Raw genomic sequence first — 17,599 nt, 5'->3', positions numbered from 1 at the left:
GGCACCTGAAAATTAACTGGTGTGGAGTTTCATTCGTTCAGGTATTAATTGTTGAATATTTTAAAATGTTGAATCTTAAATTTCACAATTTTTAACTTTACCATTCTGTCTCTCTCTCTCTTCACCAGTATACAACCTTTCTTTCTCTTTATTTCCCTTTTTGTACCTGATCTGATGTTCAATTCACCTACTTTAATTTATACTTCCTGGTCAGGGAATCTAAAACACGGGCACACAGTCTCAGAATAAGAGGACAATCACTTGACCTGAGACGAAGAGAAATTCAAAGGGCTGTGAATTTTTGAAATTCTCTACCCAAGTAGATTGTGGATGTTCCATTGTTGAATACATTTGAGGCTAGGATAGACAAATTTTTGTTTTCTCAGGGAATTAACAGTTATGGGGAGCAGGCAGAAAAATGGAGTTGAAGCCCAAGATCAGCCATGTTCATACTGATTGGCAGAGCAGTCTCAATGAGCCATATGGTCTACCCCTGCTCCTATTTCTTATGCTCTTATGTCCTTCCCTCTCAGTTCTAACACTGTTAATCTCACAGTCCTTCAACTTAATTGATAAGGAGTTGCTTGCCTTGCTCACTCAGGTCCCAGATGCCATTTCCCTTACTGTAAATTTATGAGCTTGTATTCTCAACAAATTTACTTTTATGTCATCCTGTACATTATTGGTCTATACATTTAATATCAGCAAAATGAAAATGAAATCACATATATAAAGATTATATAGATAAACTTTGCAGACTTGATACAGACAGACATCTGGCCATGCAAAAATTTAAAACTTAAACATTTAAAGGGAGGCTTAACTAATAGCAGATAGCATTTGATGCCTGACTATTGCAATTTATGGCCCATTGTGTTGACCAGTATTACAAAACAGAGCAAAAGAAAATAGACTGTTGGATGTTCAGAGATGCACACTTTAATACAGAGGTTTCTAAGTATCGACTAGGAATGGAAGTCATGTCCAATTTTGTTTTCCTTTTCCAGCCCAGAAACAAGAGTAGAAATGAATATTGGCAATATTAGTCAATAATATGTTCATCCTTTGTCTGCTATTTCAGCAGATATATTAGAGGGCAGGATTTTTAGGTCGACATGCGGGCATGATTGGCAGGCCCAGGAGCAGCTGGGGAATGGACTGCCGATTGCGATTGGCCCCCAATCGCGATTACGCACTGGTTGGCCAATTAATGACCAGCCAGCGTGAAACGCGGGCTTAAATGCTTAACGCTCTGGGGGTGGGGTTGGGAGGTGGGCGGGCACTGACATAAGCGCAGACGCAGGTGAGCGCTGAATGAAAGCTCCATGAAGGCAGAGAATTTGCAGATAATATGAAACTTGGAAGCATTGTGAACTGTGAGAATAGTGTCGAACTTCAAAAGAACATAGACAAGTTGGTGGAATGGGCAAACAAGTTGAAGACAAAATTCAATGCAGAGAGGTGTGAAGTGATTCATTTTGGTAGGAAGAATGCAGAGACAATGGAAAATTCTAAAGGGGGTGAAGGAGCAGAAGGGCCTGGGTGTATATGTGTAAAAGGCATTGATGGTGGCAGGACAGGTTGGCAGAACAGTTAATACAACATACAATATCCTCTCAGTTCTGTTGAAGGGTCATGAGGACTCGAAACGTCAACTATTTTCTTCTCCGCCGATGCTGCCAGACCTGCTGAGTTTTTCCAGGTAATTCTGTTTTTGTTTTGTTTTGGATTTCCAGCATCCTCAGTTTTTTGTTTTTATACAATATCCAAGGCCTTGATAATAGAGCAAGGAGGTTATGTTAAACTTGTATAAAGCAATGATTCAGTCTCAACTGGATTATTGCGTCCAGTTCTGGTCACCACACTTTAGCAAATATCTGAAGGCATTGGAGAGAGTGCAGAAAAGATTGATGAGAATGGTTCCATGGAATTGGAACTTCAGTTAGATAGATATATCGGAGAAATTGCGACTGTTTTACTAGGAGAAGTAAAGGTTGAGAGGAGATTTGATAGAGGTGTTCAAAATCATGAGGGGTCTGGACAGAATAGATAGGGAAAATGTGTTCCCACTTGCAAAAGGGCCGAGAACAAGAAGGCTCAGATTTAAGGTAATTGACAAAAGACCAATGAAGACATGAAGAGAAACTTTTTCACGCAGTGAATGGTTAGGACCTGGAATGTACTACCTGAGGATGTGGTGGTGGCAAATTCAATCAAGGCATTCAGGAGGAAATTGAGTTATTACCTGAAAAGGAAGAATGTGCAGCGTTATTGGAAGGAAGCATGGGAGTAGAACTAGGTGGATTGCTCATTCAGAGAGCCAGGGAAGACATGATGGGCCTAATGGCCTCCTTCTGTATTGTAACAATTCTGAGATTCTGTGATTCTCTGCTCTTTCCTCAGTGAAACTGTTTATTTCAAGTTATTCCAGAACATTCATTCCACCTTTCAAACATTTTTGACACATAGCATAACGGTCATAACATTCCCCTTAGCCACAAGAATAACTCTCTCTTTCTCCCTCTCATATTTTCTCCAGTGGGAAAAGCTACAAATGTCAACAAGTGAAAGGAGGAAGATTGTCTGCTCTGTCACCTTCCATATTGTGGCAATCACATGTGTTGTGTGGTCTTTGTATGTCCTGATAGACCGAACAGCAGAGGAGATCAAGCAGGGTAATGACAATGGTAAGTATAAGTCTTTTGGGAATGTAGGAGTAATTGTTCACATTTGCGATGTTGGTGGGAAATCCCACCTGCCAATGTGCTTATCAGGAAATCAGAGCACATCACCGTGTGGTGATGATTTTCTGGTATGTGACTGAATTCTCAAAATTACCCGTTCAATTATCATGTTCTGTGTGTCTGAGGGCCTCATTGCAGTTTTGTTTAATAAAAAACAGATTATTGCTAAATAAAAGAGACATGTTGAAGTTTTTGTCTTGCACTCATCAGGACACTTGCAAGAATACAAATATAAAGGGGAAACAACAATTTATACTGTATGTGAAGAGAGTGCTGATTAGTTGGCAAGTGGCATATCCATGGAGAATGAACCACAGATTATTTCCACGTGTTTCTATCGCACTTATATTCCACTTGAAAAGAAGTGATTCAAAGTGCATGGGGTGTGCATTTCAACAAAGGCGTATTAATCCACAGGGCCTGTGCCCGAGAGCCCTAACCCAATACAGGGCCCATTGCAAAAATGCAGCCCCAACTTTTTAATAGATTGGGAGAGGGGATTGTCTGAGAGATACAGAAAGTTTCTATATGTTTTTGGTGGCCAGGGCCCCAATTTGTAATCCAGCTCTGAATTTCAAGCAGTCCTCAGTGCCATTAATTGAAGCACTGCTGTTGTACACTGTAACTGCAATTGAAAAGACACTAGAGGGTTTTGCACCCTCTTAACTGCCACACTCTCAACGAGACCTCCGTTTTCAAACAAAAATCAGTATGTTATGTGTAGTGTGTATCATCTAAAACTAAAAATTCTTATAGAAAATTATCTAGTAGTCATTTGGCAGTCCAGAGCATGTGTATTGCTGAAAAAAGAGACATGCTGTTGAAACTTTTTGTTTTGCACTCATCAGGACAGATCACAATAGTAAAGGGAACAATAATTTATACTGCATGAGTAGAGAGTGATGATTAGTTGGCAAGCGGACTTTGATTGGTAGAGGCATTGCCATGGGGAGTGAACCAGGGAATGGCTGTCTCCCAAGCTTTTGTTTAGTTGAAAAAGGTGCAATGCATGGACATACTCCTGTCTGCACGGGACAGGGCCCTGTGTGTGAATATATGTGGCTTCTAAGATGTGTAAGTGAGCCACGCCGTGAGCCCGGCTAATTGTTGTGGGCCATACATCCCAACAACTGGTGGGTCATATCAAACAGCATGTACCATCTTCTCATGTAGTATAAATCATATTCAAATCCACCCAGGATTACAGGTATCTCCAGGACATACAACACCCCTTGGACTGCTGTTCTCGTCATATCCTGAGATCCACACTCAGTGCCATGCGACGCCATATTAACACACTCGACCTCTCCGTCCAGCGGCACCGACTCACCCTATCTCTAAGATGTCCTTGCCCCCAGTTTCATTTTATTCTTCGTCTCATTCAACGCCTTAACAAGAAATGTTGTCTCTTTCTTTCAGGTGCTAAGGAATGCAAGCTCCAACAACTCATTGATACCAACGCCCATCCCAGAACCTCCACCCCTTCCCATCCCTCTGACCCCATCCCGTCTTCTAAACCCAGCCCTTGTCATGTATTCACCATACCCCCTGACCTTCTCCTCTCTGATGCTGAATGTTCTGTACTCAGCAAAGGACTGTTTCATACCCTTACACCTCCATCTAATGAATTTCGGGCTCGGCACGATGCTGAACTCTTCTTCCGCTGTCTTCGTCTCCGTGCTCACCTCTTTGGGCAGGAGTCATCTCCCTGTTCAACAGATTCTTTCACCTGCCCCCAGTATTCTTCCTCCGCCTGGACTCCTCCCCCTGGATTCTTACCTGCTCTTGATCTTTTCATTGAGAACTGTCAGCATGACATCAGCCATCTCAATTTCTCTGCTCCTTTCACCCACTCTAACCTGTCTCCTTCTGAACTTGCCACACGCCGTTCTCTCAGGTCCAACCCTGACTTTGTTATCAAACCTGCTGACAAGGGTGGTGCTGTTGTTGTCTGGCACACTGACCTCTACCTCGCAGAGGCTGACCGTCAACTCGCAGACACTTCTTCCTACCTCCCCCTGGACCATGATCCCACCACTGAACATCAAGCTATTGTTTCCAGGACTGTTACTGACCTCATCTCCTCTGGAGATCTTCCCTCCACAGCTTCCAACCTGATAGTCTCCCAACCTCGGATAACCTGCTTCTACCACCTCCCCAAAATCCACAAACAGGACTGTCCCGGTAGACCGATCATCTCAGCCTGTCCCTGCCCCATGGAACTCATTTCTTGCTATCTTGACTCCGTTCTCTCTCCCCTTGTCCAGTCTCTTCCCACCTACATCTGCGATTCCTCTGATGCTTTATATCAGATCAACAATTTCCAGTTCCCTGGCCCTAACCGCCTCCTCTTCACCATGGACAGCCAATCCCTCTACACCTCCATCCCCCACTAGGATGGTCTGAGGGCTCTCTGCTTCTTCCTTGAACAGAGGCCCAAACAATCCCAATCCACTACCACTCTCCCCCTTCTGGCTGAACTGGTTCTCTCACTGAACAATTTCTCCTTTAACTTGTCTCACTTCCTCCAAATAAAAGGTGTGTCTATGGGTACCCGCATGGGCCCCAGTTATGCCTGCGTCTTTATGGGGTATATGGAACATTCCTTGTTCCAGTCCTACTCAGGCCCTCTCCCACAACTCTTTTTTCAGTACATCGTTGACTGTTTCGGTGCCACTTCATGCTCTCGTCTGGACCTGGAAAATTTATCAATTGTGCTTCCAATTTCCACCCCTCCATCACCTTCATATGGCCATCTCCCTTCCTTGACCTCTCTGTCTGAATTTCTGGAAATAGATTGTCCACCAATATTCATTAAAAGCCCACCGACTCCCACAGCTACCTCAACTACAGATGCTCACATGTTACTTCCTGTAAGGACTCCATTCCATTCTCTCAGCTTCTTTGCATCTGTTCTGATGATGCCATTTTCCAAAACAGTGCATCTGACATTTCTTCCTTAACCGAGGTTTCCCACTGCACTGTTGTTGACAGGGTCCTCAACCGTGTCCGACCCATCTCCCATGCCTCTGCCCTCACACATTCCTCTTCCACCCAGAAACATGATAGGGTTCCCCTTGTCCTCACTTTTCACCCCACTAGTCTTCACATTCTAAGGACCATTCTCTACCATTTCCACCAACTCCAGCATGATACCACCACCAAACACATCTTCCCTTCACCTTCCCTGTCAGCATTCTGTAGGGGCCATTCCCTCTGGGACACTCTGGTCCACTCCTCCATCACCCCCAAAGCCTCAACCCCCTCCCACGGCACCTTCCCATGCAATCGCAAAAGGTGTAACACCTGCCCCTTCACCTCCTCCCTCACTGTCCAAGGGCCCAAACACTCCTTTTAAGTGAAGCAGCACTTCACTTGCACCTCCTTCAATTTAGCCTACTGCATTCGTTGCTCCCAATGTGGTCTCCTGTACATTGGAGAGACCAAACGCAGACTGGGTGACCACTTTGCGGAACACCTTCAGTCTGTCCGCAAGCATGATCCCTGTCGCTTGCCATTTCAACACACCACCCTGCTCTCATGCCCACATGTCCGTCCTTGGCCTGCTACATTGTTCCAGTGAAGCCCAACGCAAACTGGAGGAACAGCACCTCATCTTCCGATTAGGCACTTCGCAGCCTTCCAGACTTAACATTAAGTTCAACAACTTCAGACCATGAACTCTCTCCTTCATCCCCACCCCTTTTTTATCCCCTTTTTGAAATATTCATTTTTATTTTTTAATTTTTATTTTTTATCCACTTATTTTTATTTTTATTTATTTTCATTTTATTGGATAGAATATTGCCGTCAGCATGCAGGGTCGGGCCTGACATGCCGACGTGTAAAATGTTATGCAATGATGTCGAGCATGCATCCTGACGTTATCACGCGTCATTTCGATATTTTGTTTGGTGGGGGCGTGCCGGAGGTAGCTGTGCACCCGCCAAGCTGTCAATGGCCTATTAAGGCCATTAAAAAAGTAATTACACTTGTTAAGAATGCTGCCTGTCCAACCTTAAGGCTGACGGGCAGGCAAAGAGCCCAAGTGGCCTTCGCATTTTTCAGGAAACCTCTTCCACGAGCAGAATGAGGTTTCCTGAAGGTTTTATAAAATGATTAGATATATTTTCCAAGCTTCACAAACATGTCCCAGCTCATGTAACACTGTCACATGATAGGACATGTTTAAATAAATTTTTACTTTATATATTAAAAGCTTTTATAATCCATTCAATCTCCCTGAGGCACAGAGGTTTCGGCGCTTTTTCATGCTCATGCTGAGCACTACCGGCCACACGTTACGCTGGGCAAGCCTTAATTGGCCCGCCCACATAAAATGGCAGCGCACCCCCAATTGGGGGCGCCGATCGGAGGCACACCTCCATGTGCCCACTCCTGAACTCCCCCCCCAGCGGGGAGAAAATTCTGCCGAAAGAGTTTTATTAACTTGAACAGCTCCAAATGTGCTAGCTTCAACAGATGCACGGACAGCCCAATTTTTCACTTTGCTGAAGGCAGTGGAAAAGAGGATGGGTAATCGGTGGACAATGCAGAACTACCCATTTTCCACCCCCACCAAAAGCTAAAATTACCTTTTCCACTCTATAACAAGTTTGCAGACACACAGCTGCAGTTACATGGTGGCTGATTTTCAGAAATCAGTTCTAAATAGCTAAGAATTGGTGCAGTATCTGCCAGAAAGCTAAGGGATAACTATGTCAGCCTATTTCCACAATTATTCATAAATCTAGATGCGAATTTGGGGAGATATAAGGAGCACACAAGTGGCAAAAGAAAAAAATGTACGTAAATGAAATTCAAAGGGATGGTAAAATGTCACAACAAATTCAAAAAATCTTTAGAAAGGCTCAAAAACCATCTCAATGATTTAGCAACATTGGCCAAGGCTGAAGGGAGACAGTGGATGGAATTTAATGCTCATCTCCCACGTGAGTTTTCAGGCAGGGGCATTTAGTTGAGTAGGAAGGCGCATGGAGAGGATCCCACCACGTTCCCGCCTCTGCTCAGATTCCAGGATGGGAAGGCTCTGGCCCACCTGCCCTGCCAACAATTGAGTCCCTTAAGTGGGCAATTACTATCCACTAGTGGGTACCCACATGGGAAGCCCAGAAAGCAAACCCTGTCATGTTTGTTTGAGGACTCCTGAGGAGGAGTGGGGGTTGGTGGGGGGTGGGGGGATGGGGGGGGTGCGGGGGTGGTGCGGGGGGTGGTCATGTGCTCCCTTGTTCAAAATGATTGAGGGACCCAAGCATTGGGAATGGGGGGCCCACTAAGAACCATTCCCCTGCCCTTGCCGCTGACACCCTCCACCTCCCAATGACCTCCATCCGCCCTCACTGACCTGTGACCTGGGTCCCTCACTGATCCTGGGCCTTTGGTTGGTTCACAACCGGCAGCTACTACCACTCCCCTCTGATTAGCTGGCAGTTCTCGATATGGTGGTATTTCTGCCCTCAGGACCCTTGGTTCTAGGAAAGGCCCGTCATTTAAGTTAAAAGCAAAATACTGCAGATGCTGGAAATCTGAAACAAAAACAACTGGAAAATCTCAGCAGGTCTGACAGCACCTGTGGAGAGAAAGACAGAGTTAATGTTTAGAGTCCGTGTGACTCTTCTTCAGAACTGACTGGCACTTAATTTGCCGGCTTTCCCTAAAGGAGGGACTTTCGCTCTGGAGGCCCTTGTTGTCTGCATTAAATTCTGTCAAGTCAGTGGGAATTCACTCTGTGGAGAATTTTCTTCCCGCCCTGTTGGGGGGGTTGTGCGGGGGCGAGCTCGGGCAGGCACGGACCCAGTTGGTGCCCACGATCAGGTCCGCGGTGCCATTTCACGTGGGCGGGCCAATTAAGGCCCGTCCAGTGTGATGCGCACCCAGAAGCGCTGAGCGCTCCCTGTGTGGGCAGGGACTGTGGTCTTTCACACATGCGTGCGAAAGAGCTCATAAATCTTCCTGAGGCACAAAGGTGCGGCAGGGGATTAGTTTTAAGTTTTAACAGTTCAATAAAGTGTTGAAAAAATTTTAATGACGTCCCCTCATGTCAAACTGTCACATGAGCTGGAATATGTGCATTGATTTCAATAAAAGATTTTGAGAAAATTTAAAATCATTCATGAAACCTCATCCCGCCCGTGGATGAGGTTCCATCAAAAATGCGAAGCCCGCCTGGACTCTTTGCCTGCCCGACAACCATAAGGTTGGACGAGCAGCTCCGTTAATTATTTTAATTGTTAGTTAAATGGCCTCAATAGGCCTTTGACAGTTCAACTATTGAACTGAAAATCTAAATGACGCGCGGTGACATTGGAACGCAAGCCCGACATCACCCCATGTTATCTTATGACTTGGCGAGCGAGCCCCGCCCCAGCTCGCCGAGCCAAAGATTCTCCTCTCTGTTTATACATTGCCAGTGATTTTCATAAAGTCTGGTCAAATCCCGAAGTCTTTAAAAATGGCAGGTGGGGCCTGATGCCAGGATGCCTGCTCCAGTGCCATCACTGGCAATTCTCATCGGCACAGGATAAGGGTGTGGGTTGTGACCTGCACTCCCAACTTGGCTAGTTCCATTCAGGGGGAGGCATTTCATATACCTCCCCATCCCCGATACTTGCAGTTTCCATGGAGTCAGGCCAGCCTCTCGAGGACTCATAGTACATGATCCCTCAGAGGAACCATAGAATGGATTCAAGAAACTTTTGAAAGGTATGCTTAAAAGGTCTATTCATGCCCTCGTGCTCCTCATGCCACATCCACTCCTCCATACCTCTTCCATGGCCCTTGCATTCTCAATGTCCACTCACCCGGTATGCACTAAAGAACCAATGAGCCAATTAATAACAATGGCAAGTCTTGAAATGCACTTAAAAAAACACCCATTTAAAAATCTCCTTTGAACAAACTGCTGCTCTTATAACCTCCTAAAAGTGTCAATCAGACAGAATCATTCATAGTTTCAATACCAGAAGCTATACCTCACTTCACACTTCTTAATCTTGCCCAAAAAAACATATAGACATTGAAAAAGCAAATCAAAGAAAGATTAACTTATCATGACCTCTTAAAGATGCCAATCAAAGATTTCAAAGCAACACTCCACTTCAGCCTGAGTAAACAGACCACTGCTGAGCTGATTCATTAGTGAATCTTGGAGTTCAGACAGGCATCCATAATGAGGCCATTTAAGAACTGTATCAACAGAAACATATGGCCAGTCATCTGTTTTTCGAATAGCATGGGGGCATGGAGATGGCATGGGGTGTGGGTGGGGTGGTGAGGGGGTGTGATGGGTGAGGGCTAGAGGGCCTAATAACCTTTTATACGACAGGGATGAAGTCCCAGAGAACCAAGGTAGGACTTCAAACAACCCGCCTCAGCATTCTTCCACCTCTGTGCTGCATTCTAACTTCTTAGGATGTTGGTGTGCCCAATTGGATCCTGGCCTAACCTCCCCGGAGCAAAAATAGTGCATATGGTGGCCATTTACATGGAAATGGGTCTGCCGAGTCAGGAAATTTCCCAACTCAAGCCTTGATGGTGAAAATAGCACCAAAGGCAGATCCTGGTCCACAAGCTGACTCATGCAATTCAGAGAAGGGGGTGACCAGTTTCCCTTTCTGCCCACCTCTCCCAAATTCCATTTATGTTCCCTTTGTCTCTCTTTGTAAGGGGATGATAATATCATTAACGCAGAAAAATGTTTTTTCCCTGTCCTAGCTGCTTCCCTGGCATGGTCTCTTGTTGCCAATAGGACTCAAAAAATCTCTTGAAAACAGCAATAAAACTCATCCCATTTGGCAGACCAGTCTCTAAACTTAATGATAGACCCATTTGAGATCAAAGAAGCAGAATTTCCCAGCCTAGAGAGGCTAGTCCCCTGGTCCAGTCTACTTTGTATCAGTGGCCTTGTTTAGGGAAGGCTGAGGCTCTGTCCCAAAGCTGGTCCACTAGCAACTCTGCCTAGGACTCAGGTTTTTGAGGTCTGAGCCGAATTTGCAGCCACACAATCGCACATGTTGCTAAAATTACTGCAGCAGTCACTGCAATTTCAGGGGCCCAAAGCAGTTACAGATACACAATAGAAAGCAAGAATAAAGTCCTATGATTTTCTTTTGGGAGATAACTTAGCAATCTTTAAATTTGATGCTTGGAAAGAAAACTTTGAATTGTAAAGAAAAGACCACGATAAAGAAATATGATTGTGTTGGTAATGAGTAAACATGTTAGCTTCTTTTATTAGGTGTTCTAGAATGGCCTTTTTGGACAAAATTGGTGGTTGTAGCCATTGGATTTACGGGAGGCCTCGTCTTCATGTATGTACAGTGTAAAGTCTACTTTCAGCTGTGGAGAAGGCTAAAAGCATATAATAGAGTCATCTTTGTACAGAACTGCCCAGACATTGAAAAGAAGATTGATGACAAGAGCACCTCAAATAGTCAAAACTCTGGAAATAGAGAGAGTGTAACTGTGCCAGTGTCACAGACAGAAACAACCTTACAGAGGGCACCAGAGGTGCAGGTTGGCATCCCTGAAGTTGCACCAGTGTGATGTGTGCTTCTGATGTTCATTTGAAGAACAACACATATTCTTTGAAATCAGTTCCTTTCGGAAGTGTACTACAAATTAGTAGGATTAACGGTCATGTAGTCCTTTCCAAAACCCTACAGGAACCAAGGATGCAACAGAAATGATCAGTAGAAGAACAACATGTCTCTGTCTGTGGAAATGAACTATTTAGTGGTGTATGAAATGGTACTGAACATGGTACAGGTGATGCAATCAGCATTACTAAGAATGTGTGCAATGTCATAATTAGGAATTTTTAGAGAAGCACTTTTTAATTTTACAGCCTTTGCGATAAAATATTTTGCTATAGTTAGGGTCTATTTTGAAATGTTAATCTTGAGAAACCAGTCTTTGAACAGTGTAATAGTTGTGATATAGCTTATTACGCCTAAGCTAGGTAATTCTCTCTAATGAAACATGTTGCACAGTGCATGTTAGTGAGGTGATGAGGAATGTGAAGATTGACATTTCTTGTTGGTTTCTAGCACACCAAGGTACTCACCTTGGTTTAAGTTTACATTCTACTAAATGGCCAGTGATGTGAAGAATCCTTTGAGAAACATCCACCCTCCTATTATCGCAGTTAGATTTTTAAAAAATATTTAACCGCTCAAACAGTAAATTCTGGTAAGGGAACTGGTAACCTGGGAACTGTACTCAAAATCAGTCAAAAAACTGTTAAGAAATCCTATTACTCTTTTAAATAATGTTGGGTGCATTTTAGTCCATCGATAACAGTTCTCTTCGAAACTCATATGGATTCCAAGAATTCATGTTTTATGCAAGATGAAACATGTTATGAGTCAGCTTGACACCATGTTAATCTATCTGTATTAGCAATGGAAGAGCCAAGAAATGTTTCCTCCACTGGTAAGTCACTGCTGCAGCCAAAAACTGGTACTGTACCACTGGGAAATAGCTACCATAGAGTTATAGCATCATATAGTTCTATAAGGGGTACAACCAAGCAGAATGTTCCAGAAGATTCAAAACATACAAAGAAGCTGAATAAACTTTGATAATTCACTGACCTTATCAATAGGGATCTGTTTAATCAATAGAGATCTGTTTAATAACGTGCATTTACACCTGTCAGTACATTATCCCTTTATCAACTAGTACTTCCACTTGAAGCAATGCTCCACACTAAGGGCCCTTTGCTTTAAGCACACTTCTTAAGACAGTTACCTACAGGCCATAGGTCACCAAAGAGTTTTGTTGATCTCTGTCTGGCTTGTCTATTATAACATTGTACTTGGTTTGAGCAGCTGTTGAGAATAAAGCTTTATGCTTCATTGACTTGCCTGATAGATATAGGGTTGGAAGGGACATTAACTGTAGGGTTAAAAAATGTGCAATCAAATGTTTTTCCACCTTTTTGTATGTGCTTCTAAAGTACAGGTTCAATCTGTATTGCAAATCTGAAGAATGGATGAGATCATGGTATTTAACAGAAACATAGAATGTTGGCAACTTTTTCATAACAATTTTGCTTAATCCCAAGATTCCATGTGCTGATGGGAGAAAATAGTTAGGTGCAATAATTTAATGAATGGATATTTTACAGCTGGTCCAATAATATTACAAAAATAAAGCCCTGGAAGGCTTGTAGGTAGCTATGCCTTTTCCAATCATATGGAAGTGATAAATCATTCCAAAGACAGCTTTCCTCCTTCTCGGTTCAGCTTCTTCCCATAAACGCAGGCCTAGCCCGCAATGTCCACATCCCGTAAATGAATTTTTAATAAGTTAGTCTTGGGAATCTTATTTGGCCTAAACCTGAGTGTTTGTGCATCTAAGTCTCTTACTGGTTATACTTCAACCATTGCAGCATACCCTTTTAGTACACTGACAGCTTACTTAGGCACCTAAGACAATTCAGACATGGTAATGTATTGTGTTTTTAGCTAAAGTACACAAAAGAAAATGTAATTGAATGTGTGAAGATCTTATTCTTGATCATGCATTTCTCCCCATTTTGTGAATTGGGATGATATTGCGCCCACCCTGCCCCTAACCTTTGTGTTATGAGTACTCACTTCTCTTAAACTGCAATATTAAGTAAATTGTGCAGACTCCAGTGTGGCCCACTGATAGAGGCTTCTGATTCCAGTGAGACATTCCAAATGTCAGACCTTCAGCTATTGGTTTTAGACAACAGGATAATGTGGCTGTGTTTCATGGAGTCTTTGCTATATAAGTTAAATGGCCAAAATAGCATTTCAGCACAGAGGATTTAAAACATTATACAGATGATGCACAACTATTAAGATTGTCAGATCTTTCAATATATTTCATGTTTTTGGTATTTGAACAATTTGTGAGAAGATTGGTTTTTCAGAGTTCAATTTTACTCATTAAACAAACTTCTTCATTCAGTTATTGCACAGACTTACATTGAGAACAACTTTTTCCCATTACCTTTCTATATTTCACAGCCAGAATTGACTTTCTGTGTAGTTTTTATTTCAACAATTCTTTAGGAAAAAATGGGTATTATGTTTTGTGCAGTAATTGTATATTTAAGATAGAAAAGCTAATGATATTATTTAAATATTCTGTTTGTGCAATATATTTGTAAAATAAAAGAAAAAAGTCAATGCCTGGGTGATTATTATTGACATAAAATTAGAAAAGCATTGAGACCATTTTAGCCCATGATATCAATGATTAAAACTACTCAGTTTAAGAATCAGCCAAATCCAATAGGATCCTCTTTGATGTTTTGTTCAGTCATGAAAAGAAACTCAAATGTAGGCATTTGTTTTCTTCTAATCAAATGGCATAATAACATACAGGAATGTACATTATCATGCCATTTGGAATGTGTTATCTCAAGAGGGCTGGATTACAATGGGGAGGAAGCTGTGTTTTAGTTGTACAGAGTTTTGGCCAGGCTCTATCCAGAATACTGCATTCAATTCTAGGCACCACACCAGAGGAACAATAGTTGAGAGGGTGCAGCTCAGATTCACCAAAATGACACTGGAGATTGAGATAAACTCGGCTTGTATTCCCTTCAGTATAGAAGACTGAGCAATAATCTAATTAAGGTATTTAAATTGCTTAAAGGAACTCAGTAAGTAAATGGAGATTTTCTTCCTTGGGAATCAAGAATGAGGAGACACATATTACAATCAGAACTAAGCTATTTAGAAGTGAAATCAGAAAGCACTTTTACACACAGCAAGATCTAGAATACCCTCCCACAATTTGCTGTTCATTTCAATTGGGACTCTGCAAGACTTATATTGACAGCTGTTTGTTAGGCAAGTATAACAAAGGATATGGAGTCAAAGCAGGTAAATGCCACTGAGCTTCAGGCAATCAGGATCTAATGAGAATGTAGAGTAAGCTTGAGGGGCTGAATGGCATAATCCTAGTTCATATGTTTCTATGAAAGTGATTGTGTATTAGGTGTTTAATTACTATCACTCTTTAATGGGAAAAATTAAGTCCACTTACATAATAAAAATAAATGCCAAGAGATCAGTGGCCTAATGTAGAAGAGTAGGAGTGGAAGCAGAGCAGAGATTCAAAAATGGCCAGGAGACTGGAGGCTAAATATAGCAGCAGACCAGAGCTTCTAATAGTGCCAGGAGATCAAAGACCAGATATAACAGAGCAGGAGCAGAGCAGAGATTCAAAAAGTGCCAAGAGATCAGAGGCCGGATATAAAGGAACAGAGCAGAAATTCAAATAGCGAGAGGGCATCAAAGATCAGATATAAAGGAACAGCAGCCAAATCAAACACAGGAGGAATCAAAAAGTGATATTGGAATGACATCACAATAACAGAGAGTGGGGGCAAAGCAGAACCGGGCTTTTTAGATAACCTGCAGAAAAAGCAAGTTGAGATCAGGGCAGAGAAACAGAAAGCAGGCCATGGTGAGTAAATTGATAAGCTTTCAGTTTAATCTAAATTAATTCAATATTAAATAAAAACTTATTGACTGATTAGAATAAAAAAGCCAATTTAATAATTTATCATTTAATTAAAATCAGTGCTCAATAAATCAGTCAGATCTAGGGGATGAAGTTAAAATTAAATAATAGGGGATTGTAACACCAAATTTTTCAGTAAATCATAATCTAAGGGTTTTAGATAATAAACATTAAGAAAAAATATTTTGGCTAACATCACTACGTAATAAAGCGACAACAGCTCAAGAGAAGCAAATGATTGGTGAGTAGCTGGTCTTTATTTATTTAAGTAGAAAGTATAATAGTCTAATAAATAGAGGTATGGCAAGGCAGCTCAGCCTGTGGACTGCACATCCTATTCCAGTTAGGAACTTCAGGAGAAGAATCTTTTCGTTGTCATGCGGGGGCAGGCCCCACACGTCCGTGCGTAAAATGATGCCTGGTGACATTGGGCAAGTGTTTCAATGTTACCACGATTCATCGTGATATTTCGCTGGGCGGGCGCGCAATGATGTCCGATGGGTGCCGCCATTAATTCATGGACCACTTCAGGCCCTTGAGTGTTCAACCAATGCCAATTTTTTGGCACCCGTGCAATCTTCTGGTCGGCGCATGGGCATAACGGGCAGGCGGGTAGGAGACATTTGTATAAACCTCATCCACGGGCAGAATAAGAGGGTTCAATGGGGTTGTGAATGTGCACATTCTGAGGAGGAGGGGAGGGCTAGAAGGGGGACAAAGCCAGGAGTGCACATTCAGCCTCCAGGGAAGCCAACTTTGGGAGGGCAGGCGCAGGCACTAGGGGTGCAGGGCTAACAGGAAGTCCAAGCTGGAAGGGGCCACAGAAGACGCCAATATCCTGCTGCCAGCATATACAGGCGGCGAAGCAGCTACCTCAATATGTCTGAGGTGCAGTGCCAAAGGAGGCTGCATCTCTCAAGGGAGACAGTGACCTCCATCTGTCAGATGATTGGCCCTGAGATCTCTGTGAACTGTGTGGGTGGACACCCCATGTCAGTGGCTCTCAGGGTCGCAGCTGCCCTCAACTTCTATGCCTCCGGCTCTTTCCAGGGCTCGGTGGGTGGTCATTGCAGTGTCTCCCATTCAGCTGTCCACACTTGTGTCAAGCAGGTCACAGACGCTCTGTTCAGGCGTGCATTGACCTTCATCCACTTCCGTTGAGACCAGGCAAGCCAGACACATCGAGCCAGAGGCTTTGCAGCCATTACTGGCTTCCCCCGGATCCAGGGTGCAATAGACTGCACACATGTGGCCATCAAGGCACCAGCAGGTGAGCCGGGTGCCTTAGTCAACAAGAAGGGATTCCACTCCATGAACGTGCAGCTAGTGTGTGATCACAGGATGCAGATTCTGCAAGTCTGTGCAAGGTACCCAGGCAGCTCCCACGATCCCTACATCCTCAGACACTCCCAGGTGCCTGGTCTCTTACGTGCTCCAGCCCGGCTGGATGGATGGCTGCTGGGTGACAAGGGCTATCCCCTCAGAAGGTGCCTCATGACACCTCTCCGCCATCCAAGAACAGAGGCTGAGCAGTGGTACAATAGGTGCCACACCTCCATAAGGGCCGTGTTGGAGAGAACCATCAGTCTTCTCAAGATGCGCTTCCGATGCCTGGACCTTTCAGGGGGTGCACTCCAGTACTCCCCAGATTGTGTCTCGGTGATAGTGGTTGCATCCTGCGCTCTCCACAATCTTGCGCTGGAAAGGGGATCGCTGTGGACGAGGAAGACGTAGACAAAGTGGCTGTGGTTGCACATGATGACTCCGGCAGTGAGTCCGAGGATGAGCACGCACAGGGAAATGCTGAGGGGTAGATACTGACCCGGGCACACTCCATGGAGGCAGGGACACCCGGGAGGCTTTAATCCAACAAACTATCAGCTAGAACACCACAGATGGCCCACCTGAACAAGCCTGGGTTGTCGGCTCGACACTCAACACTTAAGTACCAAATCTGCCAGGTTAGCAACGGTAACTAAGGGCCTTGTTAATAAAGCTGAATGTCCAACAAAGCATTCACTACAGTTTTGGAAACCATCCACATGCAGAAAAGAGGCACCCTCAGCCAGGGTGACATATCTGAATTTAATATGTCAAGCAAAGCAACTTATTCCAAAAAAAAGACGTGTTACAAATCAAATAAAATCATAAGGGCCTCATCTCAGGCCAACACAAAAGCACCAGTGAGAAGCCCGTGGTGTGCCTAAGGTGCCTTATGTTCTCATTTCTGGATGCTGCGTCTTGGTGCCGCCTCATCGCTCAGAGTAGCATCTGAGACAGCCTGCTGACTCTGCTGTCCTGTTGGCCTCGATGACCTTGGCGGTCGT

At 43.7% G+C, this 17,599-nt stretch overlaps 1 protein-coding gene across 1 annotated transcript in view; it reads left to right on the top strand.

Moving 5' to 3' along the window:
* Positions 1-11,329, top strand: part of march1 (membrane-associated ring finger (C3HC4) 1) — a 143,336-nt gene extending 132,007 nt beyond the window's left edge. The window contains exons 5-6 of the mRNA XM_041178332.1: positions 2,540-2,687; positions 11,002-11,329. Of these exons, the coding sequence (XP_041034266.1) occupies positions 2,540-2,687; positions 11,002-11,309 (456 nt within the window). The 3' untranslated portion in view covers positions 11,310-11,329. The remainder of the gene's footprint in view (positions 1-2,539; positions 2,688-11,001) is intronic.
* The last annotated feature ends 6,270 nt before the right edge of the window (positions 11,330-17,599 follow it).

This window comes from Carcharodon carcharias, chromosome 1, assembly GCF_017639515.1.
Source record: "Carcharodon carcharias isolate sCarCar2 chromosome 1, sCarCar2.pri, whole genome shotgun sequence".
Taxonomy (NCBI): Eukaryota; Metazoa; Chordata; class Chondrichthyes; order Lamniformes; family Lamnidae; genus Carcharodon; species Carcharodon carcharias.
This window is presented reverse-complemented; position numbering and strand designations above follow the sequence as displayed.